The sequence below is a fragment of the Electrona antarctica genome, assembly GCF_951216825.1.
Source record: "Electrona antarctica genome assembly, chromosome: 13".
NCBI lineage: Eukaryota > Metazoa > Chordata > Actinopteri > Myctophiformes > Myctophidae > Electrona > Electrona antarctica.
The window spans coordinates 15,033,011-15,060,374 of NC_136794.1; the positions used below are offsets into that span (position 1 = coordinate 15,033,011).

Here is a 27,364-nt window from a genome sequence, read left to right on the forward strand (position 1 = left end):
AATGGTCACAGAATTATCACATGATTTTTATTCTAATATTTACAGAAAGTTTTGAAAACACATTTAATTGAAGGGTCTTCGTCATCGTCAATCCCCAACAGATGTGCCTTGTTTACATTACCACACACCTCTAATCATCGGCCCTACACATGCACATCTCAGAGCAGTTCAAATTTTGAGATCGACAAGAACAATGTGATATGCACTGTGATCAGTTTATCAGTTTATCAGTTGGGTAATGGTGGCTGGGCCGTGGGTATCCCGTGTTGTGACTGGCACCAGTTGATCTCCCTCAGCCTCCCATCCATTTTTAGTTTCTGGTGGCATCTGTGGGTTAGGTACGTGGTCCTGATCCCATACCATTGCCTGATAATATGCATGGGTAATGGCTTGATTTAATGCTGCTTGTGTAGGTGGCAGCTTCTCGGCTTCTAATTGTTTCTTTGTGAATAACCTCCACCTGAGCTCATCAACATCCACAGGATTTGTACCGGGCTCGTACAGCTGGCAAACAAATGCTTCAATCTTTTTTGACAGTTGTACCCTTCCAGCTAAGAGTGTAACTGTCATAGATGGAATGGCATTGGTACAGGCAATGGGAAAGCCACCATGGATCAAGACATGTTCCCAGTAAGATGACCACTCCATACCCACACTGGACAGGAAGACCAAAGAACATAGTGAGATCCATGTAGTATTTGACCGACGCCAGGGTGGAAAGCCCCGGGCCCCTACCACTTATCATGTGGAAGACAACACACCGATAGGGAAGTGTCAGAAAAACAGTTCTTGTCAGGTATCAGCACCAAAGATGAGCTGACTGTCTTATCTTGCTAAGAAAGCCCTCCAACACTTCCAGGTGAAACCCAATGTTTTTATAATCACGTCAAGGCAGGCTGTCCACTCAAACTCTATCGATGTAAAACATCTCCACAGCGTACAGGAAGAGGCTGACACAAGGATAATCCTGCACAGCCTGGATGCTGTCCGAAGAGGGGCAACACAGCTCTACATTGAGTCCCCTGACACTGATGTCTTTGTTCTTACAATACGACGGTACCATCAGCTGTGCAAGGACATCTATTTCATCACCGGTGTGGGGAACAAAAAACGTATCATCGCTGGAGCCAGTAGTGCAGGCACTGGGTAAAACGAGGACTTCAGCCTTACCAGGGTTCCATGCCGTCTCTGGAGCTGATCAGACAGCTCCAGGGAATTTAACCTGTTGGCCAGGTCTAAACAGGTGTCCTGTGGAGGTGGTATCTGCAGTAGCTACTGTATATACTATGTGCTACAAAAAGGCTCAGTTCTGACGCAGCACGTACCTAACCCACAGATGCCACCAGCAACTGAATATGGATGGGAGGCTGAGGGAGCTCAACTGGGGATACCCACGGGATACCCACGGCCCAGCCACCATTACCCAACTGATCAAATGTGTCTGCAATAAATCACAGTGCATATCACATTGTTCTTGTCGATCTAAAATTTGAACTGCTCTGAGATGTGCATGTGTGGGGCAGATGATTAGAGGTGTGTGGTAAGCAAGGCACATCTGTTGGGGATTGACGATGACGACGAAGATGGAGACCCTTCAATTTTCAAAACTTTCTGTAAATATTAGAATAAACAATCTGATAATTCTGTGACCATTTCCCATATTGTTCTTTCTTGCGACTGCAGGTCGCCTTTAGGAAATTATGGACGGGCCTGCCCCAAAGTTATTAGTTCTCAACAGGCCCGAAAATTAAATTAGATCTCTATATGGAGCTGACCTGTTCTGACATTCCATATGTTGATCTGACCTCATCAAACCCTGTACACTCAAGACACGCTCCATATATGGCCAGTTCAGAATACATTCCATATGTTGATCTGACCCCCCATGCCAAAGCACCAGCACTCGCCCAGCAGTCTGTCATGACCCAGGCAGATATGTTGATCTGACCCCCCATTCCAAAGCACCAGCACTCGCCCAGCCCTTTAGTGCGAGGTCGCTTCTAATATTTTCTAGACATGCAAACAGACTTACACTGTCTGTAAGATCATGCGTATTAATTAACTTAAAGCAAAGAAATACAGCTATTTCTGGTTTTGGTGTGATTATTACATAATTATTACATAGACAAAAGGTTGCATGATTTATTCATAGGATGATAATTATTCCTGGAGTTGTAAACATACACTTGAAGTCTGTGAGAAGCTTTCAAAGTTGACTAAAAGTAAAACATGCAGCAATTTGCTGATTTTTGCACAATGTATGGCAATTATGCTAATTAGGATAGGTTGTATGACTTCACAATGGTAACAGATGAATATCTGGACATCACAAACATGGACTCAGACTCTTAGATCACCTTTATAAGTTACCTAGAAGCAAAGTTATTGCCATTTCCGTTTTTGACAATTTATTAGCTAATTATGCTAATTAAACATGCTAAACCTGACATAAAAAATTGGAGACATGTTTTTTTGGCATTCTGGTAACCCCAAGAATCAAGATATACCTGTCTCCAAAAATTAACATTCCAAAATCACGGGCATCAAAATTTGATTGATAGGCTCCCCTACTATGTGGGCAGTGGCTCTGAAAGTGGGGTCCGGTCCGGGCAGCGTGATCTAGTATGAGAGTGACAACACTAGCGTTGACTCCCATTGTAATAATGGAATGCGGAAGTGCTCATTCTATCTCAATGGGATAGTTACAATGTTTGGAACTATTAAAAAAAAAAAAAAATTGTAAGGGGGTCCCTGACAAAATATTTTCAGATGGGGGTCTGCGGACAACAGTTGTTTGGTCAATGTTGTAGGGAATGCAGAAATGTCTGAATGCAGAGACCTCTGACGGGGCAGTTCACGAACGTAATCCCGAGAGCAGCCGGAAAACAACGAGTCGCGGTGCATGCTGGGAACATAGGTCCACCATCTGACCATCCGCCATCTTTCTTTACCGCAACTTACCAGGACTAAATAACAACCTGATTCTAATGAGTATTTCTGCAATACAACGACGTTTTATCCAACAGACCGACTCCATAGCAACACATAACGAACTCTAACGGCCGTAACAACCACCCGTTCCCGGGACAGACGCACATATCAGCCGTTTAGGGTCGTTTCATTTAAAAGGGTCGGAGAGCAGCAGCACCATGGGCCGCTCGCGGAGCCGCAGCTCGTCCCGCTCCAACAAACACTCCAAGAGCAGCAAACATAGCAAGAAGCAGCGCTCACGGTCCCGCTCCCGGTCCAGAGACAAGGAGCGCCCCTCCAAGAAGCGCTCCAAGTCCCGGGAGTCGAAGCGGAGCCGGCGGGAGAGGAGAGAGTCGAGGGAGAGGGAGAGGGAGCGCGCGTCCAGGTCGAGGTCGCGGTCCACCACCGCGGCCCCGTCCTCCCGCAGGGCGGTGCCGGAGAGACCCGCGTCGCCGCCGGAGAGGATCGACATGTTCGGCCGCACGCTGAGCAAGAGAACAGCCCTGGACGAGAAGCAGAGGAAGGAGGAGGAGGAGAAAAGGGCAGAGATGGAGAGACAGAGGAAGATGTGAGTGTTGACGCTTTAGCCTCCATGCTAACATGCTAATGCTGAGTCGCAGCCTGTTACCTGGTTGCTGTTAGCATGCTAACATTAGCATGCTATCGTGCTAACATTAGCCTTCTGCAGACTGGGCTGCTGCTGCAGAGCAGACAGACCTGCATCCGGTCACTTCAGGTCACATCTGTGCATCTTGTTAATGATCATCAGCAGGACGTGACCACGTGTTTAGCACAATAACCAGCAGTGTAAGAAGCACCCTAAAATTACAATACCACATTGAAATAAATACAACGTTAATAGTCCTCCACTGAGGAATGTCAATGCTCTGTTTATCGGAACATTCCCCAGGGATCTTTTCCAAAGCCCTGCAAATAACCAAACCATCACTTACCAAAGCAGACAGATGTGGATTTTTCTAATGGAACAGGCCCTCTGAATGATCAGTCTGGTCAGTGTCAGAAATATAACGTTTCATATTGATTGATTACAGTACATTTCAAGCACAACTCAATACAAAAACTGTTAACTGAGTGGACAACACCATAAAACATTACACTTGTTTACAAGAGGGTCCACGGTTTTCAATTCATCATAACATTTAGAGACGTACACAAATATACACTTCTATATAGCCAAAAGCAGGAAAAATATCTAAATGACATCAAATCAGATGGTGATGTCCTTTTGTTTTTATCTCGTAGTCCAACACGATATCACAATATATCAATATATTGCACTGTCCTACCCTAATCCAGTGATTGCACATTGCAGCCTGACACTGTCAGTCACACAGGTGGGGTCTGGTCACCTGTACTACAGGCCCATGGTAACTGGATTGAAAAAAAAATCATTAACATGGTGAATCACATCTTGATGACATCATCAAGATGTGTTTCACCATGTTAATGATTGTAAATGTATGACAGCTATCATTTCAATAAACATGGTTATGACATGGTGTTGTAGACACTACGTGTAAGTGTATGTTCTGCCGTAGTAGAAAGGGCTGCGACGGAGAGCAGGTTTATGTATCGAGCACTGATCCATTTCTGGTTGTCGTAGCCGACTGCCGTAGCCGTTGTTGCTTAAAGTCGCTATTGTCGGTCTGTTGTCAGTATTTTGTGAATTCAATGGCAATGCTTGGGCTTTGCGATATGGACAAAACCAAATATCTCAATAGTGTCAGGTCAACTGTGTGAGTGAACAAAGGGAGAAATTATTATTGAGTTTTGTGACTTCATGCCCTTTTTGACAAATGACTGAGTTCACCCTATCCAATAAGACTGCACTGCAGGCTGTACATTGGAGGCAGCTTACAAAACCTTACTACCTTAGAGAGTGTGGTGGACTCATCCGATCATCGGCTGTACCGATAACTGGACCCCTGCTCTTTATCATACTTAACTCATCTAAATTGCAGGCCCTTTATTTGCTTGAGTTTCTGTTGCACACGTCTGCTCTTTCTGCACCTTTAGTTATGGGAAAGTGACTAAAGCGTAAGACTTTCTCACAAATTTCCATTAATCTTGTACGGGAGAACGGGAGTGTTGAATCACTGTTGCCAACAAACAACAGGGTCAGCTACTGTTAAGGCTGCAGCTGCAGAGTAAACTGGCTGTCTCAGCAAGTGTTCCCAAAACAAGAAACACCGTGCTGGACAGCCACGGTTTATCAGTGGTTTTCAAACTTTTACTGCCCAAGGCACACCAATGGGCAAGTCAATGGATACAGGTTTTAGTCCGACTGTCATTAGACCGACAACCTACCTCAGCCCTAACCTAACCGCAAGCACGGGAGCAGCACATGTTTGACCTTATTTCCGACCGCTGTTTCTGCATGTCTGGCCGTTGGTGTGTCTAATCTGCGTGTGCATCCCCAAGTCAATATCTCAAAGCACACCTGTATTCTTAGCAGAAATTGCATTGGATCTACAAGCTCACAAATAATGCCTTGCTATGCGTTGTGTGCATAGTTATAAAGGATAGATAGCAGACCGGGAGCGACAGCCCTGCCCCCTGCTATTCATTTCAATGGAAGTTGCTCAGGGACGTTTTGAAAAAATAAATAAACATCTCTAAATTTCATTCAACGTTGGCCACCCTTGGAGGGCTTGGTTGTGAGCTAGTAGAGGTTGTTGATGTTTGCTATTTCAGAAAAAGACAATATATTTACAATAATGCCATGCCAAATAGGTGTTGATTAGGGCTAGGTTGAATGTTGTTAAAAAACTATATTTTTAGTAGGGATGGGTCTGATTAATCAATTTATCGTTAATGGGATCAAAATCATTATGTAAATCTGTTGCAAAAGCTTTATTGTCATCCACACCCTGCCCATATAAAACTACAAAGGGGATAGTATACCATTTATTTATTTTAGCTTAGGCCCTACTGTAGGTGACTTGAAGTTGAATGCAGCTGCTATATGGTGCAATGTTGTTGAGTACAGGCCTACAGGGATAGAAGCCTATATGATGGTAATGGTATCTGTTATCATTAGCCTGATTGTGGCAACATTTATGTGGATGCATAACAGAACACACATTTTTAACCACAATTGATGCTTTTTTTATGGTTTATTAACCCCCCCCCCCCACCCCCTGTTGGGACAGTTTGGTCAGATTTGGCGATCGCTTTATCATCTCAGTGTTCTATCCATATCCATTTATCTTTATCTGCCTATCACCAGTGATGAAGTTAGGCTGAAATGGTGAAATAAAAAAGTATTTAAAGCAGCATATAGAGCGTCGCAGTCCCGCCCCCTTTCATGACGACGCCAGGCCCAGGAAATAATTCCCAATGCATTTTTCCCATAGACATTTCAAAACGTATTTATTTAAAGACCTTATAAGCGTCGTACAAACCCAACTCGAGTCGTGACAAATCATGACAACAAACACAATATTTTGGACCAAACAAATAATTACAAAGAAGAAAAACAACAAAAAAAACCTGCCGTTTTCTTCTTTCTAATTATTTGTTCGGCCCGAAAAAATGTGTTTGTTGTCATGATTTGTCACGACAAGAGTTGGCTTTGTACGAGGCTTAAAAGGTCTTTAAATAAATATTTTTTGAAAGGTCTGTGAGGAAAATGAACAGAGAATCATTTCCTGGGCCCTGGTAGGGGGCGGGACTGCGATGCTCTATTGAGGAGTGCTGGTGTGGGGGGTTATTTCAGGAGGGCATGTTTGCCCTTTGGCCCCCTGGCTTGTGCATTTCATAGGCTAGGTGGACATGTGTGCCACAGGCCACATGACCTCCACCACCACTTATATGTTTTAAAACATTAGAGCGAGCGTCACCGGTTACTGCGACAACCCTCTCATTGTCTCACTGACAGTTGATATCAGTCTAATGTGGAAGCTGCCATTTTGTGTGTGTGAGAGAGAAAGAGGCAGCCAGAGGCACAGGAGACATCTGAGACCCAAGCGCGCACACTGACCCACACCTGGCAGGCTGGCCCAATGGTGTGTACCGTCCTTTTGACTGCATCGTAGCCATGGGGCCACTTAACCAGCCATACAAATGTAAAAATAAAAGAGATTGACACTTGGGAGATAAGAACGTTCTGAAGACCTGGGACAGACCAGGTGCTCTGGTTTCCAAACCAAGGTTAACCTTCAAGAGAGGCACGGAGGAAAGAGGTGGTTTTGGCTTTGTGTGTTTCGTAGTTTAGTGCCAGAAGCAATGTGGCAACATAACCCCCCCCCCTCCCCTAATAATTGCTTCCTGTTGAGAGTGACATGGAAACGGTTTTAAAAGCATTTCTGAATGGGGAAACGGGATGACAGTTTGTTTACCTACACCTTAGTATTGATGGTCGCCAACTGGCTCTTTCACTCCTGTAGGGCATTGGTTCTCAAAAATGTTTTCATGTCAAGGACACCCAAATTAATATGCATTTGGCCGTGGACCCCCATCTAAAAACATATTTATGTCGGGTACCTCTGTACAAGATGCGTGTTGTTTTTGAAAATAGCCAAAATATAAAATTGGGTTTAAATTATTAAATTAGTTTCAATGTTATATTATTTAGTTTTTTAACACAATTCGGGTTCAGCTAGTTATCGTTCTTTTGTAAAAACCTTATTTTATTTCATTTAAGTAACATGTTAATGGTTTTACATGCTGTCTGACAGGATGACAGGTGACTTACACCTGCTGAAGCCTCTCAGTTTATTGTCAGCTCTCACTGGCTCATTGACTCCTATAGGGGTGTGTTGATGTGTTACTTTCACTACAAGCCCGCACCTTGGTAAAACCAGTAGTGGACTGTAACGGTTTACTGTGAAGAGCTACTGTTAACCAACCTTGTCAGATGACAGCCTGGCATGTACGGCTCTTAAACTCAAAACGTTTTTATTTATATTCTTTAGCAGAGATAATCTCACACCGGACAATTTGACGGTGACCCACTTCTCTAGTGAGAACAGGCAGCCATGTAGAGACAGGCAACACAATCACATTAAACATATCAGTTGTCTGTAATTTTTACCCCTTTTCTCCCAATTAATTCCTTCCTCCCACACATTTCTGTGTCTGCTGTTTTACCCTACTGGCTCACCTGCCAGTGAGGAGCATCCACCGGGAGGATGTACCACCTCTGTCTGTCCTACTCCTTCCGTTGAACAGCCCCCACTGACAGGCGCCACCTCAGCCTATAGGTGTGTCCTTTAGTGCAGCAATAAACATCCAATTGTGTGCTTATATAGACGGTGCATTCAAACCCCTAGACTCGGCACATGAATTCAAACATTCGTTGATTCTAATGAACCTTTCCCTTGTCTCATCTTTCCTGCCTTCTCTACGGTGTCTCCTCTCTCCTTCCACTCCTCTCTTCCTTTCCTGCAGCCGCCAGCAGGAGATCGAGGAGAAACTGATCGAGGAGGAGACGGCGCGCCGTGTGGAGGAGCTGGTGGCCAAGCGTGTGGAGGAGGAGCTGGAGAAGAGGAAGGACGAGATCGAGCGGGAGGTGCTGCGGCGGGTGGAGGAGGCCAAGCGCATTATGGAGCGCCAGCTCCTGGAGGAGCTGGAGCGCCAGCGCCAGGCAGAGCTTGCAGCACAAAAAGCCAGAGAGGTAACGCTCGGTCGTTTGGAACGGCAAACCCCCTCCCTATCCCCCCTCTCTCCTCCCCCCCCATGCCCAGCTCCCCATCTCTGGGGGGCTGTGGTTGTGGCGGAGGGTGTCCCCTCTTTTTCTGTTCAGACTGTAGCCCAGCCATGGCACAAGTTTCACTGTGTTGGTGAGGGGGGCTGAAACGTTGCAGACAAATGGCTAGTGATTTTTACGCAAGTGCGCTAGTGAATTTTAGCAAGTGGACACTGAATTGGCTGGATTCCAAAATTAACCATTTGCACAATCTTCCATGTCGAACTAGAACAGGACCCTTGAATAATGACGGCTAGTGGTGTGGGCTAACTTACTAGCCACAGAAAAAGGTTTGCAGCATTTTTATAGTGGTGGTGACTAGGGCTGTATAGCGGCAAGAATCTATGAAACATCACGATACAGGGGTTACGATTCAATATCGTCCCATATATTCCTAAAGGCGATATATTGAAATTTAAATAGTATGAACTATTACGTAGATATAATCTTATTAACTGTGTATTCAAAATGTGCTTCTCGATTATTTGATAGAATAATCGCTCAGAATTGATGACAGCCTCAGTGGTGTTAATGATCTGTTGGTGAGGCACCTTTCTTAGGTAAAAGGCAGCTATTTTGCCACTGTTTTCATAGTGGAACAGCAACACCCCTCCCCTCCCCCCAGGCCCTGACCCCCATCTCCCTCTGAGTTTTACCATGGCTGAGTTACTTTAACCAACTTCATTCTCTTTCCATCAGTCTTCTACATTTGAGATTCTTATTTTTGCTAAATATGTAAGCGCCTTTTTTATATGTAATAAAGACATATTTTTATAAGTTGACAATGTTCTACAGTCCATGTCTGTTCCCTAGTGGCATTTTTTATTATTATTACTTACATTTAGAAATCACTGCTTTTAAATTTCAGTTATAGACACAATTTTAGTTACTGTAGAAGCATACATGTATTTGTGGATGTAATTGCTGTCCAAGCAGCAGTGAGCAGTCAGGGCCTTGGCTTTAGCCTTAAACGGTCAAAAGCAATTTTACATTTTAGAATTATAATAATTCGTTATGGCTCTGTATTCTGTTCTACACTGAAGACTAAGGGTTCACCAGGGGGTTCCTGTAACATCCTAACAAGCTCAGCAATCATCTTGGATTTATTGTCTAAACATAATCAATTGATAAGTTCTTCCCTTTTTATAAAGGGAGTTCCTCATGGTACCATCCTAGGGGGTTCTCTCCGATTGTAATCCAAAGCACCTCTAAACGTTGCTCAAAAGCTTGTCACGTTTGAGATTGTAATACTACTAGACTAGACGTAGACAGGTGTTTGAGGGGAACCCCCCTCTGTTACCCTCCTAACCCCCTTCCTTCATATGTAGAGACGTTTGTTGATACTACAGTATTAAAGTATTGTGAAGGAGAGGCGCTGTTAAAGCAAAATGACCCCGATTCGCCCAGGGAGCAGCCGGTGACTCGGTACTAATGGGGTGAGAAATGTGCTCCCAACGCATGAGTTTCCCCTCCCCACAGCTAACAAGCAGTGGGAGAGTTGTTGAGTTTTTTTTTATTATTATAATGGAATAGGAAGCTTATCATCCATTGGCTTCACTGCAGTGCGATCAATAGCAAACAAGAAATTATATAAATTATAAATTATACTATACTCAAGGTTGACGGTGTGTCCTCTTTGTTTTTTTTGTTTTCCGCCCTGCCCACGCCTCCCCTTCCCTCCCCTCCCATAATGCTTCTTGTTTTGAGAAGTTCCTAATAGAAGGCATCCGCAGTGATGGTGCAGGACACTTCTGTTTCCTGTTTGAAAGGTCACCAGTGTCTTTTAACTCTATTGATAGATTTATTTTTGTCCTAATATTTCTTTGCTGCGTTGTGAAAAACTAACACATTTTTATTTTGAAGACAATCAAATGTGCTATGTTGTCCTCATCATTTTCTTCTCCTTCAGGCCTGCGGCTCAGTTCCATGTCCGTTTCTGTAAATCTGTTTTTGAATGTTTTTAATTTGACATGAGACTTTGTGTTTTTATGCTACGACCTTCCTAACGAGCATTTGAACTGAGCTATAGCCTGCAGTCTCCCAGCTCGCCCACTCACACACTGCTGTCCTCACACACGCACACACACTGCTGCCCCCCCATACACACACACACACGCAACTATACACCCGTCTCTCTCACACACGCACGCACACACACACAAACACACCAAGGTTACTATAGCATTGCAAAGTTTTTGAAAATGTGTAGTTTTTACGTGATACTTTTATTTTATTTCTTATGTAAAACTATCACTTGAAACAGGTAGATTTTAGTTTTCTAAACACAAATAATAATGATAATTCCATAATATTATATTAACTGAAATGTTTTTGTCCAAATCTAGTTTTTGTTACTTTAAGTTACACAGCTATAATAACCTTGACACACACACACACAGACACACACACACACACACAGCTGCCCCATATTGCAGCTGACCGTGGCCAAACACCACCCCTCTCCCCTGGTTACTGTCCTACACACTCTGGGCACCGAGCGGCTCTAGAGAAAGGAAGAGAGACTTAAAACAGAACTGAGCAGAGAATGCGAGCTGGGGCTGCAGGTATAAACAGTACAGAGATCAGAGTTGAGGCAGAGGAATGGCCGCGGTATGGCAGAGTACCCCCATACCCACCCACCCGCCCGCCCCAGGAGCGCTTCTGTCTCTCTGCAGGGTCTGGACCCGTCAATAAATATTCATCTGGTTAATGGCGAATGCTTTCATCAGTTGTGTATAGGTACACAGGCACAGGAAAATGCGTAGGTATACACGTGCATTGGTGAGCCAAAACTATTCCACTCCTTCTTTTATTCGTACTTAGCTTTGTTTTGTTTTGTTTTTTTGTTTTTCCCTATTTAGTTTTTCTTTGCTCTTGCTTATTATAATGATGATGATAACAAAATAAAATGACAAAGATGTTTTTATTGGTCATTATGTATCCTGTCTGTCATTTCTTCTCTGTCCTTTTTCTGAGTGAGACGAGTGGCTTCTACCCAGTTTTGGTTATATAAAAAAAAGATTTTTCTTTAATAGTAAGTCAGTCATAGTCCTGAGGTGTGGGTGGGAGGGTGGGGCTACTGTGACCAATAGCAGGAGGAATAAATGAATAACATAAGAGAAGAGTAGCGGGTTCATTTCCCCCTTTCCTCTAGTCTGTGCCCCTACTGTGTTTGAGAAGAAGCCTGGCAGTCTGCTGGAGTGTGGTCAAGTGTGAGAGAGGTTAAAGCCATTTCTCTGCGGTGGAATGAAGTAGTTTTTTATATATGTATGCCTGTGTGTGTGTGTGTGTGTTTGTGAGAGAGACTTTGACTGCTGCTGTTCAGTATGTGTGCGTGTGTCGTCAAAGAGGTTGAGTTTGTGTGTGTGTGTGTGTGCGTGTGCATGCGGAGGCTGTAACCCGTTCGTGCGCTAACATAGTACCGTGTTGTCCATCCAGGAAGAAGAAAAGTCCAAACGGGAGGAATTGGAGAAAATCTTGGAGGAGAACAACCGCAAGATCGCAGACGCTCAGGCCAAATTGGTACGCACGACTCTTGGCTGCCTGTCTGTCTCTCTGTTTCTGTCTGCCTGTATTTCTGTCCATCTGTCTCGCTCTCACTCATACAAAACTACGGTCCTGACTGTCATGTAGAGATTAAAGCCTTGTTGTGCTGCTTTTTTGGGGGGACATTTTCCCTCCATTTGAGTCAAATTTCACATCCCTCAAACTGCTGCTTTCTGCACGGTGCCTTCGATCACATCCCTGATAATAGCTACTGCTGTTTAGCCCAAATCTGTTGGTGGTGAATCTGCTGCCGTTGCAAATATGACATCGAAATATATGGTCAATAATCCTAAAAGCCTGTTTTCCATGTGTAAGCACAGGGATGAGACCTTTTTTCTTCTCTCTTTTGTCCATTGCAATACACTTCTCTAGTTGGCATCCAGTTAAAATCCCACAAATGACTGTTTTTGTTGAAGTGTAACTTGGCACTTTTCACAACCAATAAAACGGTGGTTCTTTGTTGGTTTGGCAGCAGGTCCCTGGTTTTGCATCGACGATGAAGTAAAAAACCCTGGTATACATTTAATAACCCAATATTCTTCTGTTAAAGTTATTCTTTGTCCACGACCCAGTCAGAGGATCTTGTTGCGGCCCATGTGTGGGTCCTGACCCACCAGTTGAGAACCACTGTTATAATGAACAGCACCTTGTACCACAACTTACCTAATCCACGTAGTCCAACCCCATACTGGAAAAATATAGTTTTCATATATGTTTCACAGATACAGTATACGCTGTGTGCTGAGGCATTTAATAGTTTTGGCCTGGTCATTGTACAAAGTAAATGCTTGTGCTCTTGTATTATTATGTTCAATTTAATACCATGAGAGAAGTGAGAAATGAGAACATGCTATGCCTAAAAACTTGGCACACAATGAATTTCATAATGTACAAAGGGGGAAATATTTTTGGAACTCTGTGCATGTGCTGTGCACTGCACACACGCACGTCGCATGTGTATTATACATACACACGCGAACGTCCCGATTACCAGTCATTTCGATGCGTTCTGTTAACATGGTTTTGGCAGAGAAGCCCTGCTATTGATGCTTATCAGATGCTTATCAGAGGCGCTTAACAATGAACAGTTTCTACTTGAGTCCTGAGGTCAGCCCTGGTACTCATTTGAAAGGCGTGTTTATTTGATTCAGGCCTGATTTGTCCAAGCTGAGTCTGTGGTGAACAACAGAGACCCAGAGAGAAAGCTGTGTTATTGGAGAGCCTGGTAGTTTGTGGGTACTTAGAGGGGGTGTTCTGTTCTGTCTGTGCATTGCTATTCCCAAGCCAAAACCACAAATGCCACACCCTCATCGTGATGATTGACGAGGAGGGGGTGCTTGATTTGGTTAACGTGATAACATCCAGGTACTCACTGGCCTAAAGCCGGATGTATACTTGGTTGCGTGCCAGTGTCGCACATCTACAAGCTTGCGCTCTTGTAGATTGTGTGCTTGGACGTTAAGTGAACCAAAACTGCTGTTTCCTCTAAAAGATTGGCTTGGGAATGACATACACCCATTCTATCCTTATCTGACCCTGGTCTCTCTGAAATGACTGCTTTTATCGTGTGTGTGACTTGTGTGTCTGTGTCGTCCAGGCCGAGGAACAGTTGCGTATCGTGGAGGAACAGAGGAAGATCCACGAGGAGCGCATGAAGCTGGAGCAGGACCGGCAGCGGCAGCAGAAAGAGCAACAGAAAATCATCCTGGGGAAGGGCAAGTCCCGACCCAAGCTGTCCTTCTCCCTGAAGGCCACGGAATGAGACCCCCCCGGCTCCCTGCCCCACCCTGAAACCCCCCCACCCCCGTCCAACAACCAACACCCACCAAGCACCGCCCCACCCTGGAGTGTCGTCCTCATCCTCTCCTCTCTGGAACGCTGGAATCGCTTCGTTTTCGGAAGTGCAGAAGGAAGGAAGGCTGAGGGAAAATGGCTGCGCCGCTGGTCCGAATAGGTCCTCACCCAACAAAACCCACCTCCCACCCCCCTCGCTGTGCTGCAGGTCCTCCTCGTCACCCCTCCCCCACACCACCATGACTCTAGTTTGTGCTTCTTATTCTCTTGTTTTACTTTACATTTTTTAAAGAACTTTGATCTTTGGTGTAGAAGGCTTCTACTTGTACCCTTTACCCCCTCCCCCATCCATCCCATTGAGGTCTTACTTGGTCTAAATGAGCCACCGTATGTCACAGTACCTGCTACGTGTCGCTCCCTCTCCCACAAGCCAGTAAAGACGCTGCTGCATTTGACTGGACTGGTTTTTGAGACATTGTCGATGGTCAGTGTGGGCCGTCTGGCTTCTGGGTTTGTTCCTCCTGTGCATTTTAACCACTTTCAACCTGGCATCTCTAAACTGGTAAAACAATAGTCCCATGTTCAAGCTCGTAGACGGGCTTGTTGACAGGCTAATATTCCTCATACAACAAAGTATGTAGGTCATAAGTGTTTTAATTATTTTATTTACAACTGTGGCTGACGTAACGGGAAAATGAAACATGTCTGAAAGCACAGTCGCCTTCTCTCTCTCTCCCCCCTCTCTCTCCTATCTCTCTTTGCTTCCTCTGCCCTGCCTGACTTTAAGAATACAAGCAGGAAACGGTTTACTCCAAATTAAAAGGAAATGCAGAGTTGCAATGCAGTCTGGAGAGTTTCGGACTGTTTTGAAGGTAGCTTGTGCCCTCTGTACGGTTTTTAGACCCATCGGACATTGGATTTACGAAGACTAATCCTGTTCCAAATGGAACAAAATATACATACTCATTATGAAATGCAACTCTCCTATAGAATGTTCTTTCTTCCACAAGAGGAAACGCCGTAATGTGAGCAGGAAGCCAGTCACCGGCTCGATGCAGGTCAAACCCAGGGTCCGAGTCCCACACTGTCCACACCTACAGGGATGTTTGCGTGTCTCGTTTTGGGGGCTTTGTTGGGTTACCTAGGCGAGAGAGGGAACGTTTCCTGTATGATGTAATAATAATGCTAGCCTTGCTGTGATGTGCTGTTCAACCCGAATGATCATGCAGTGACTGGAAAAAAGTCCTTCGCTCGCTCACCGAGCAACAACATCAGCATCATGTTTTCTGTAAAGTCTTTGGGTAAAAAAACAGAAAATGATCCATCAGAAATGACTCCAGGGTGAATTGTACCAAAAGGGTCCCGTGTTGTCTTTAGTTTGTGGTGTAGTTTGTTAGCCACTTCAACCCTAGCGTCCCTTTTGCGGCCATGTCAGAATAGGCACACATTCAGCGAAAATAGCCGATCGATGAGCTCGTCGCGATTCTTTGTGAACTTATCGATTGGCTATTTTCGCTTTAGAGATTTTCGTTTAGAGGGGTAAAAAAAGAAGGGTCCTAATATTGAGCCCTGGAGGACGCCGGTCAATATAGTATATAGGGTTGAAGTGGTTAACTTCTGATATGTGTTGGTTTGGTAATGGATGTCCGTTGCAAAGGTAAGGTGAGGATTGTGTCACAGTGAGGAGGTCAGCGGTGTGTATGTGTGTGTGCATGAGAATTTGTGTGTGTTTGACTTGCAGGCTGACCTCAGGTAGGTATACAGTTTAATTTTATTTTTCGTTTTCTGAGAATTTTGAATTTGTCTTGTATTTTTGCCCCCAACTTGTTGGACTGAACAATTCACCAATAAATCCATTGAATGCGCGTCACTGAGCTCTCTCTCTCTCTCTCTCTGTGTGTGTGTGTGTGGCGCCAATATGGATTCTACCTAACTTTTTGAGTATCATCTCTGTTGTGCACAAGTTCTGTATTTCCAGCCCTGCCTATGTTATACTGTCATGTGACTCGGTGTCATGCAGTGTTGCAACATGACACATTGTGAGCTTGTAGATCTGCTATTGTCTTTTTTTTGGCCTATTTTGACCTATTACATTTTGTTTTTGTTTGTCTACAAAGACATTCTCATAAGGATGCGAGGTTGAAAGTGTTTGGGTTTTACAGACTACATATGAATAACTGCTTGAGTTGTGACTACTGTAACTACATTGGAACCGTTGGAACACTATTTCCATTCCCTGAAAAGAGGTTTTGGATGTACATTGTTTCCGCCCAAAAGCAATGATATGATATGATGCATACAGGTAGTTGTTTTCACAATATAAAGACATTATGCTATACATATAAGTACCTATACTACATTGTGAAACTTCCCATAGTTTAATATTACAGTGGTGCAATTAAACATGGTATAAATTGATTCTCGGGTGTATTTTGTTTTTATACAACTTGTCAGCGATACACTACAAACAATTTTGAACCACATGTAATGAAGGGTTGTCTTGATTAAATGGAGAATTTCCAAATGTTCCCAATTCTATTGTAGTATATGGCATTTGGGTTGATACTTAGACGGTAGCATGTGGTGCCATATTTGTCTCAAGTATTGTGTCATATTGTTTTACTTAACCACAATTTGACAATGATGGATGATATTGATGGAACTTGTGAAGAAACCGAGGTATCCCTAAAGGTTTTTGTGTTTGACATACTTTATTTGGCAGCTCTCATAGCAAACTGTTAATGATCTGTACAGAAGTCGTTTGACCTTACGTTCTATATATCTTATCTGCATGTGGTTATAATATTGCCTTAATTCACTCTCGACTCTTCACTAGTATGAAGGCTTCTTATTCATCATATGCACACTTCATGTGAATCCGATCTCTTTTACACAAATATCTCGCGGTCAATGATGCGATCTGTGACATTGCAGTTTAATGGAAGTCCTGGCAACGTTGTATTAAGATTGTATCAGCACGTTGACATGCACGCTTGTTTGAGTCATGAGCAGTGCTGCAAAGTAACCGAAGTACATTTACTCTAATGTATTTATTTAGGTAATTTTACTTTGTGTATTTACATATTTTATGATTGTCCTTTTTTGACCACTACAATTATTTGACAGCTTTAGGCCTATAGTTATTTGAAGATTTAGATGAGTAATACAAAACTTTAAATTAAGAGATAAATTATGCATTATATGTTAAGCCTGCCTGCCAGCAGCACAAAGTAATTAAAATCAGCCCCACCTTTACCATCTGCAACATTGAATTAAATGAGTGCATTACTAATTAGACTCCAATAATATGTCTGTGAAATGAGCATTGTGCATTATTTTATAGGCTATACTTTACTTTACTATACAGGACATTACTTGAAGAAAAAAAGGGGAATAAAAAGAATATTAGTACTTCTACAACTGTCTAAATGTCAATGTCAACTTAAAAGACTTAACCGGAATAATAATAATTTCAGCTAACATTGGACTAATTTCAGCTATAGGGTGGGGGGGGGGGTTCTGCTTTGGTATTAAACTTGAGTTATTTCCAGGGCTTTGGAAAGCAGGGAGTTGGGTGATTATTATAAACAGAGTGTATCCTCAGTGGAACTTTTAACGCTGTGGCGTTTGAGGTTTTGGGCTGAAGCTGCCAGTGCTGACAAGTTGGACTCTCTTTCCCAAGTACTTTAATATATATTCCTTAAATACCCGCGGATAGCCTATAGGTTGTTTAGGCTACGTTCAGTTGTTCCGCGTGTTGTTAAAAAGTACACTTTATTTCAAACGCCCGTGGATAGCCGCCTATAAAGACAAAGTTTATCTGATTCTGAAGGCAGTCGCATCTAGAAGGCTTCAGTCTGTCGAGTATATCTAGAGACCTACCACTTGTATTTATTTAAATATAGAGTTTCTCTCCAGCTATAATCCAACACATTTTAGACAAGTTGCTCAACTACTCCTCGCCCAGTCTGTCTGTGCCTGGCGCTCCCGACAGAGCTGCTTTTTCCTGGGGCCTCCGGGGGGAATGAAGAGAGGCTGTCCGGTGAACGAACCCTTTGATGCCGAGACCCGGGACGCAACGACCCGCTGCCGCTACCCGCAACTGGAGAACCAGAGGTAGGCATGTGACTCTTAATGCACCGCGCTAGTTGAGAAGTTTTTGTTGTTTGTTTTAGCTAAAAATGGAAGAAAAAGTAGAAAAATAAACATTTTGGCTATAATGAAGAAGTTTTTTTCTGTTCTTTTTTCGAAATACATATAAAAAATGGAGGAAACACATTCTGACTCTAGATACCTTATAAAAAACGTATTTTATACAAAAGTAAGTATTTCAAGTAAGTAGCCAACTTAACCCATGTCAGCTGGGGTTATTTTGAAGAATTATTATTAAATAAACTAAACCATTAACTATAGGACAGTATAGGCTAATAATTATACATATTTCACAATTTAGCCAGATAGATAAATCATGTGGACATATTGTTTAAAATTCTCGTTTATTTTATTTATATATGGCCATACCCTTTGTTCTATGGCCTAAATGTCTATGGTAACATTACATTTCACATAACAGACTATCATCTCTATTATCATTTACATGTATACTTGGTTGTATAGTAATTTATTTTCTTAACATTAGGGAACAATTGCTGACTCTTCAGTCTGTATCCTGTTTGAACGGATTCACGGGTCTATAGTGGGAGCGCGCGTGCGCGCGTGTGTACGTGTGTGCGTGCGTGCGTGGGCGCGCGCGTGCCTGCCTGCTATTTTATTTTATTTTCCAGTTCACCTCATATATTCAGGAAGGACGCGTTAGGGCAATCATTAGCCTGTCGAGCAGAAATTATTAGCATATTGATTTATTTATTATGGAGGGCTTCTCTTCTCCATGCAGTAGCATTTTGCAGGGCCATTTCCATAGCATAGCCTACTTCCTCAAAGAAAGTTTTAAGGCCAGTCCCTCCATTTAGTTAGTTAATCCAATAAACTTTATTTTCATTTGAACTCATGTAATGAACTGCAATCAACATCTTGGTCGGTAATTCTGCCGGGCGTCCTGACACTTTCCCTGTTTATTCCCAAAAGCACACACACACACTCCTTCAATTATCGCTGTCCCCGCTACTGATTATCAGCTTAAACAAACACACAGGCGCACAATACACAACTAGCGGCGTTATAAAAAACAAGACCTGATTGAATTACGCGGTCTGAAAGTGTCAAGTCTTCACACGTTTTCCGTTGCTATCACCTGTGATCCTCTGGGCTGGTGGAGGGACGGGGGTGTCATGTCGTGTGTTTGACCACCGACGGGTCATCAAATTAGAGACTGCTAATAAAGTGCCCTTTCAGCTCGTGTCGATGTGTTATTTCAACTCTACAAAGATACCGTTATCTTTTTAAAGGCCAGACAGATTAATTTGACAGTGGAGGAAGTGGGATTGATAGATAGACCTAGATGGTTTAATAACAATAACAGCCTATGATCTATACGACCAATATGAATACTTATAGGGCTGTCAGAAGTAGGCTAATGACACCGGAAAAATAATAAAACGATAAACATAATATAGCCTATAGTCCCACTCTAAAATGTTTACAACTTCAAGGACAGTTTATTTTATTTTAATTGTATAACATCCACTATGGCCTCTATTTGTATTTATCATAATATAAACTAAACATTTGCATTCTCAATTAATAAAATAAAAATAAAAAAATAAATTAAATAACCACAAACGTATGTAAAATTACAAATATACGAGTGTTTTAACCTTGCCCCGTCGCGGCTCGCCGCTAGTGGGCACTCTTAGCCCACGGATGAACAGCATGCAGCAGCACGCACTGTGGCGCCTAATGGAGACGCTGCTGAATAACAGTAGAACACCTCTTATGGGACCAGATATCTTCTCATTGCTGTCATTATGGGGCGATAACCACAAGTCTATCAGTAATTACTCGGTTGTTGGATAATATTCAGGTCTGTAATGAATCTGCTTCGCATTTTAGGCCTATGTGTTTTAATCAGTAGCCTAGAGGAGGCCTATCACATTATCATATTTCTTTAAGTGATGTAATAGTTTATTAATGTGTAATTGTTGTTATGGCGTAATTCACGTGAACTTAACATACAATAACATGCATACCGGTACTCTTTTGCTTGGACTCGATTAAGTCCTATAAAACTGATACGGAGTGAGAATGAACGCATATCCCATGATATGCATATGACTTCGAATTATGCACATCATGAAGTTTATTCAATTAGTCACTTAATCTCTGCATCATTGTCTCAACAGCTCAGAACCCCCCCCCCCCCCCCCCCCCCCATATCGTATCATTCATTCAGCATTGCCAATAATTGTTAAACTAGTTGTCCGCTTGATTGACGGCTGCGTTCCATCCAACAGGGCCAATCGGGAGCGCCGTGGGGAGGAGCCTGTGCGTAAAGCAAATATTCCCCCAGTCCTGGATCCTTTTGCAGTTACTTTGGTGTGTGGAGTGTGTGAGTGAGGATAGGCCGGCCAGCATCCTCTGCGTTTGAAAACGGCTTGCTTTTTTCCCCAGCTTCGGATCTGCGGGATTTTGAATTGATCCGCGACCGCTTCTTTTCCTGCGACGGGATACGGAGGACCCTGTAGTATGAGAACTCTCATCCAGTCTCGCTTAGTTCGTTCTTTCATTTCCACATTTGACCATTTTATGAGTTTCTCGCCTCCTCATCCGCTCCCATCGTTTTCGCCTCATTTCTCCACCACCACCACCACCTCTTCTGCTCCTGCCGCTGCTGTCGCTGTCATCCACGGCCCATCCGCCGCCAGTGTGTCGCTCCTCTCCGCCAGTACGAGCTGAGAGCGAACGGTGAGGGGATCATCATTGTGCCATTCTCTCCATCTCTGCTGCTCTGTTCTTTATCGCACTTTGGATTTGGCTCCTGCATCACTGCTGCTGGCTGCTTGTTCCGATCCGGACTATAACGCAAGGGAAAAGGATTAATACGTTGCGTCTTTCCCCCCCCCCTCTTCCCTTGATCTAGAGTGGACACCCACGGAGCTGAGGACACGGGTCTATTTTGCATCGTTCTGAGGAATGTACCCGATCAATTCAGCGCTCTGAACGGATCTCTCTCACACACACGCACACACACGCACAACACACACACTCTCTCCCTGTCTCTCTCCCGGTCAATGAACCAGTGCGCCCCGGCGGCCGTGCGTCTTTGGGTCGGTTTGGTGACCGCGGAGCGCGGAGCTCTGTAAAAGAAACGCAGGCGCCTTTCTCTGGAGCGACGTTTGTTCTGGTGCTTTTTTCTCTCTTTTCTTTTTGTGGTGGAGATGCTCTACGTCTGAACGGCGGGTTTTTTGTTGTTTTTTGTTTTGGTGCCCCGTCCGTGCGCGTGTTCACGTTCCACCACCAACCAACCAAACCGGATCATCAGGGATATATAAGAAATCGTCAGTGATTTTTTGTGTTTGTTTTTATTTATTTTTTGATTTTGTGGGAGACTCGTCTGAACGTGACGGGCTCGCCGTGGATCGTTCGGAGAGGGGATTTGTGCAGACCACGCAACGATGGGGGAGTCGCTGTGGAGATACTGTTGCTATTATTTAGGAGTACTGTTCATATCGTGTAAGGTGAATCTGTCCCGGGCGATCATTCTGGAGTCCATCTACTGGAACACGACCAATACCAAGTAAGTACAACTGCGCGCACGCGCATGCACACACACGTATAGGCTACAAACGCCGATAGAACGGCATGCTATATAGGGACAAATATATATACAATTATAAAAATGCACCCTGCGCACCAAAAACGCGCAAAGGCTTTGCGTTAAAATGTAACCCTTTTGAGTGCAAAAGGGGGTAAAGAGTGTGTTATTTGTAGGGCTACGGGTGCGTTTTCTATTCCCCGGGAGATCCATGAATGAGCGACATGTTGCTGTATGAGCTCAGGCCTGCCCTACACACAGTAAACAACAAAACCTGTGTTATAATGTGAATTTTTATATCTCCCCGAGAGTTGTATACAAATGTAAGCGTCGATTTGCTTACATTTGGTCTCTCTCAGAGTTAAATTAACACTGCAGGATTTTTTTTGCTGTGTAGGCCTGTTTGTGTGTGTGTGTGTGTGTGCGTGTGTGTGTGTGTGTGTGTGTGTGTGTGTGTGTGTGTGTGTGTGTGTGTGTGTGTGTGTGTGTGTGTGTGTGTGTTATAGAGTGTATTAATCTGACGGGCTCATTTCTCAAGAAGAGCAGATTCAGTGGATTCACAATCTATATTGAGTCCTATAGCCTACAGAGGGCCCGGCCGCTTTTAGTGTTCATTTAACACCCCATTGTGTACATATGTAACCAAATGGACCCCTGCGCGTCCATTTGGTTACATTTGTATACACACTTGGATAACAAATCCTGTTAGATTGCTTCATTACATCGTGTATTGATCATGATTTGTAAGATATTTTTTATTGGTAGGCTATTTGCAGGGGAGGATATGTGACTGAGGCGTATAGGCTCTAACTTGGCACAAGTAGCAACATTACTTAAGAAATTAATTTTACGCTCCACTTCCGCGGTCAACCATAAGTTTGCCAAAGCGAAACACACACGACGAAGCATATTTCAGTCTATTCATTGTCCATTGTCATTTGAGAAATAAAACTAGCCTATAATGCACATTTAGTGCACGTTACAGTTTTTAAGCAACGTGCATCAATGATTGTTGGCCGTATTTTTTAGTTTTGTGTCAATAATGGAATTAATCTCATGTAGCCTAAGCTTTAGAGTTGGCTATTATAATATTAGTATTTTGAGAATGGATGTAGGCTATTCTATTCAGTGGGTTCCAGTCAGGCCTATAGGCTAATGGCTTTGCTGTTCTCCTGCATTTAGATTGAACTAGCCTATACCATTCCGAGCTACCAACTATAGTAGCCTTCTTTGCACAAACTCAACAAAGAAATAGCCACACAAGCCACACTAAACAACAAACTGGTGAAATGAACGCATTTAATATGAAATACGGGCTTTGTGAGATGAAAACTTGTAACCACTAAACGAAACCCTATAGTCTGACCTGATTGACTGCTTTTTCTATACACCAAAATCCCTCCACCAAAAATAGCCGAGATCTACAAGCTCACAGGGCGTTGCAACGAAACTCACGAATACGTGAGCTTGTAGTGTAGATCTCTTATTTTTGGTCAGCGTTCCCCAAGAATAGGAATGCTGGGGTTAATACCTGCATCATTGTGTACCGTTACTTTATTCTTCTACTTATTATTATTATTATTAGAGCCGCGGTCTCATTTGCACCCATGTCTCTCCAAGCCTCCATATAGCCTAGAATTATTATGCATTAAACATCACCAACTCAACACCAGGAATTTCAGGGGGTCGCCGCCCCGGCGGGGGGCGCCTCTCTCTCTCTTTGTGGTTCCATTTCGTCACGGCAAAAACTCCCCGGCTCACTTTATCATTTCGCTTTTTTTCTCTCAAGGACTCGCCCCAAAAAAAGCGAGCGACGCCTCGGTGCGCCCTGAAGCATAACACCACCAGAGATCACACTGATATGATGGTCTTAACAGGTGGCTATTGTTCCTGGCTCGTATTATACGCCCAGGTGTTGATAAGTGCAGTTGGAAATTTACATGCTCGCCCTATACGCAGGGAGCACATATAGCCGTGCTTAACAATATTCCCCAGAGCGTCATGGCGTGTTTTTCTTTATTACAGTATAGGTAGGCCTATATATATATAGGGATGTGTGCGGGCGTGACGTGAGGCTGTTGCACTGGCACGGTTCCTTCACTGTGCGGCATTTAGAGTCATTTTCTTCGGCCTAAATGTCTATACTGACTGAGTGTCCCCTGCCTTCTGCCACGGGGCCACTGCCGCTCCTGACCCAGGCTGCATACGTATAGCCCATTTGGCTTTACACAGCACAACTGTGTTAGTCTGTGTGTGTTAATTTAACTCCGAGATGCATTTGGTTATGACACTCTTGGACTTACAACTGTAGCCTATAGATTAGTTTAGTGTTTTACTGTGTATCAATTCATGGAGATCGAAGGGCTCTTAGGGCTGACAGAAGAACATATAGATATAGACTATAATTCTATCCAGTAAACTCAATGTATGTATAGTGTAAAGTTGCAGGGGGTGTTTGGGCTATTAGTATGGATTGTTGTGTTTGAGTGAAGGTCTGCTGATCTCCATTTGCTTTGTAACTAATGAATAAGTAGGCACCAACATGTGTTTTTAAACTCAACCCATTTGGTCACAGATGGATGGCAATGGCAGATATGAGTTTTGTCACGCCACAACAAACACAACAAAAACGTTTTAAATAAATGAATGTAGCTATTTATATAGTTCATCCATTGCAGGATAGAAGAAATTGGGCTGCTTTAATTTAACTTGTATTTTAATTTTACGGCAATTTAAAGTTTTACTTTTAAATGGCGGTGACTTTTTTTCCATCTTGAGAATGACCCATGTAAAAGTGGCCATTTTCAAAATACCTTTCTCTTCAGGAGGGGAAAGATGGACGGGTTCTCCTGCCACTTGGAGCAACAACTGCTGGCCCTTGAAAAACGAGTGTGTCATTTTAACTTGGCGTGTCACAGGCCCTGCTTTTGAAACAAGGGACCACAAAGGAGTGTCCACCCTCGGAGCAAGTATAGGCCTCGGGGTGGCCGCAAATGCAATGCGGGCATTCCGTGGAATTAGCGTGTGTGCACATTCCTGACGCTCTGTCTTTCTGTCTGTCTGTCTGATGGCTGATTTATACCCCGCAGTACTACGGTGTCGCTTTCCAAAAAAGTCTGATCTACAAGCTAACAACGCTGTCGCGTTGTTATAGCTTGTCGATCAGACCTTTTAGGCAAGCCATATACGTGGCCTATATATGCATCCTATATGCATCCTATATGCATCAAGCTTTCATATGTAAAACTTTGAAGGTCAGAAAGCAGAGCAGCAAACATGCGCATTAAGTCACTTAACTCCCTACTGAGTTGACGAGCACCCAGCAGGGTGCTCTTCAGTCTGTATAGTTAACACATTATAGTATTAGTGGTATATTATGTATAACTACTGAGTTGACGAGCGCCCAGCACAACAGGCCTCTTCAGTCTGTATAGTTAACACATTATAGTATTAGTGCTATATTATGCTTTCACAAACAACTCTACCCTTGGCCCGCCACAGTGAAATGAACCCATTTCTAAACAGATTACTTTATTATAATGAAGTTATTAGCTCACAATTCACATGCTCAAAATGTATTTTCACGCGCAGGTCTTAGTTTAATGAATAATAATCCATTTGCTAGCCTTTGCGAATGCTCTAGTGTCAATCAGTTATAAGAGAAAATCCCCTCTCTCTCTCTCTCTCTCTCTCTCTCTCTCTCTCTCTCTCTCTCTCTCTCTCTCTCTCTCTCTCTCTCTCATTCTGGGGCCATTCAGGGAGGATGAATGTTGGAAATCTTAAGGCTTGGGGCCAGTTTGATGCCTTTGTGCGTAGGCAGAGAGAACGAGAGAGAGAGAGGATAAAGAACCAGAGCTTGCAATAGTGCATGTAGGCCTACATCCGCACTGTTTGTGTGTACGTGTACATGTGCAGTATTTACATGTGCCTCTATGGGAAAGACCTACGGTATGTGTGGTACATTAACGCGATGTGTTAAGGCATGTGTGTGTGTGCGTGCGTGCGTGCGTGTGCGTGCAAGCGTGCAAGCGTGTATGCCGCTAACTGTCAGAAGCATGCTAAAGAAAGAAAATACTTTATTGCTCCTCTGGGTCTTGTATCGTTGCGTCAATTTACAAGCTCATTGTTGTTTGTGCTTTACTACTTTAGCCTACTGCCTGTTACACATGACCCCCCCCCCCCCCAAACACCACCCCCCACACCCCAAACCCCTCCTCCTTCCTGCTGTAATCCGTTTTGTAGTTGTGAGTGAGAAACAAAGGGCCGCCGTGCTCGACATGGTCTATGTAAAAAAGAACGGCTCCCTCTCTCCTCCATGCACTTCATTAAGAGATTACACAGGACCCCCGAAGGACCCCGCCTTCCCCCTTTGTGACCAGGCAGCGACGGGGGCACCTCCGCGGGTCCCCTTTGTCACTGGGGAGGGGGTGGACGGCGGGTAGGCATAGAGATGCAGATATGCATCATGAATGACTGTATTTCTCCTTTCCATCGTGCTGTCCTTCTCTCTGTTCGTCCTGTTCCTCTGGCTCTCCATCAGCAGAGAGAGACAACCCTGGGAGTGCCTCTTGATTTGATGTCTCCTCGTTCCTTCCTTCTTTTTAATCAGATCTGAGCGGCAGGGCGGGTGGGGTTAAGGCTGAGTAGATCACACAACTAAAATGGAGTCCAATGTGAGTGTACGTGTGTGTGCGCGGGGACGGGGGGTCAAAGCTATACGCTGGCAGGTTTACAGATGACTATGCCTCCAGCAAAATTAACTGATGATTACAACTACATTTATTATAAAGGAAAACAGACAAGCAGGGAGGAGTGAGGGAGACAGACAGAGAGAGAGAGAGAGAGAGAGAAGAGAGGGGTGGGGGTAATTATGTCTAGCCATGTAAGATCTCAAAGACATGGATTACTATACATGAAAGGTAGAATGGACGGCCGAGGGAGGGAGGGAGGGAGCGATGGAGAGAAGGAGACAGTCCGTGGTGGACAGATAAAGACGCCTGTCCCCTCAGCCGACCGAGGGATGAGAGGAGTGGCGCAGCAAAGCATGATGGGTGGATTAACCCTTCGCTATCCCTCTCCGTTCGGCCTGACCCCTTTTGTCTGAGACCCCCGAATGAATCCCAGTCAAACAGTTGTTCTCTCAGCCCATCTCTCTCTCTCTCTATCTCTCTCTCTCTCTCTCTCTCTCTCTACCCCCCCCCCCCCCTTTTCAACTTTGTTGTCTCAGAACTCGAGGGCCGCGGGATGGGCCCCGGAGGGCGTGTTTGGACAGGGATTAGGCAGTAGGCTGTCACTGTGGCTGTGTTTTGTCATCGACGGGGCCACACAAATAGCCAGGACAACGTTTAAATAGACACAATCACACACAGAGGGGGCGAGAGAGAGAGAGAGAGAGAGATGGGTGCAGATAGAGGAATGGAGGGGCTTAGAAAACAGATGTACAGTGACAGGAAGAATAAGGGGTTTGTTTGGAAAAAGAGGGAAAGAGTGAGTGAATGAGTGAGTGTGTGAGTGTGAGTGTGTGAGTGTGTGAGTGTGTGAGTGTGTGAGTGGGAGAGAGAGAGATTGGGGCAAAGGAAGGTAGGGTTGAGGGACAGACAGATCTCTGTTGTCTTTAGTGCCAACAGATGTGA

At 44.0% G+C, this 27,364-nt stretch overlaps 2 protein-coding genes across 3 annotated transcripts in view; both read left to right on the forward strand.

Moving 5' to 3' along the window:
* The first annotated feature begins 2,847 nt into the window (after positions 1–2,847).
* Positions 2,848–15,894, forward strand: LOC306935773 (arginine and glutamate-rich protein 1-B-like). Of its 2 annotated transcripts, XM_079518971.1 has the most exons (5): positions 2,848–3,538; positions 8,103–8,195; positions 8,383–8,608; positions 12,119–12,202; positions 13,824–15,894. In XM_079518971.1, the coding sequence occupies exons 1-5, from the start codon at positions 3,150–3,152 to the stop codon at positions 13,986–13,988; spliced, it is 957 nt and encodes a 318-aa protein (XP_079375097.1). In that variant the 5' UTR covers positions 2,848–3,149; the 3' UTR covers positions 13,989–15,894. The 2 variants fall into 2 exon arrangements, with proteins under 2 accessions (XP_079375097.1, XP_079375098.1); XM_079518972.1 differs by lacking the exon at positions 8,103–8,195 and having other exon boundaries at positions 2,851–3,538.
* A 4,635-nt stretch (positions 15,895–20,529) lies between these two features.
* Positions 20,530–27,364, forward strand: part of efnb2a (ephrin-B2a) — a 25,287-nt gene continuing 18,452 nt past the window's right edge. The window contains exon 1 of the mRNA XM_079518970.1: positions 20,530–21,713. Within this exon, the coding sequence (XP_079375096.1) occupies positions 21,592–21,713 (122 nt within the window). The 5' untranslated portion in view covers positions 20,530–21,591. The remainder of the gene's footprint in view (positions 21,714–27,364) is intronic.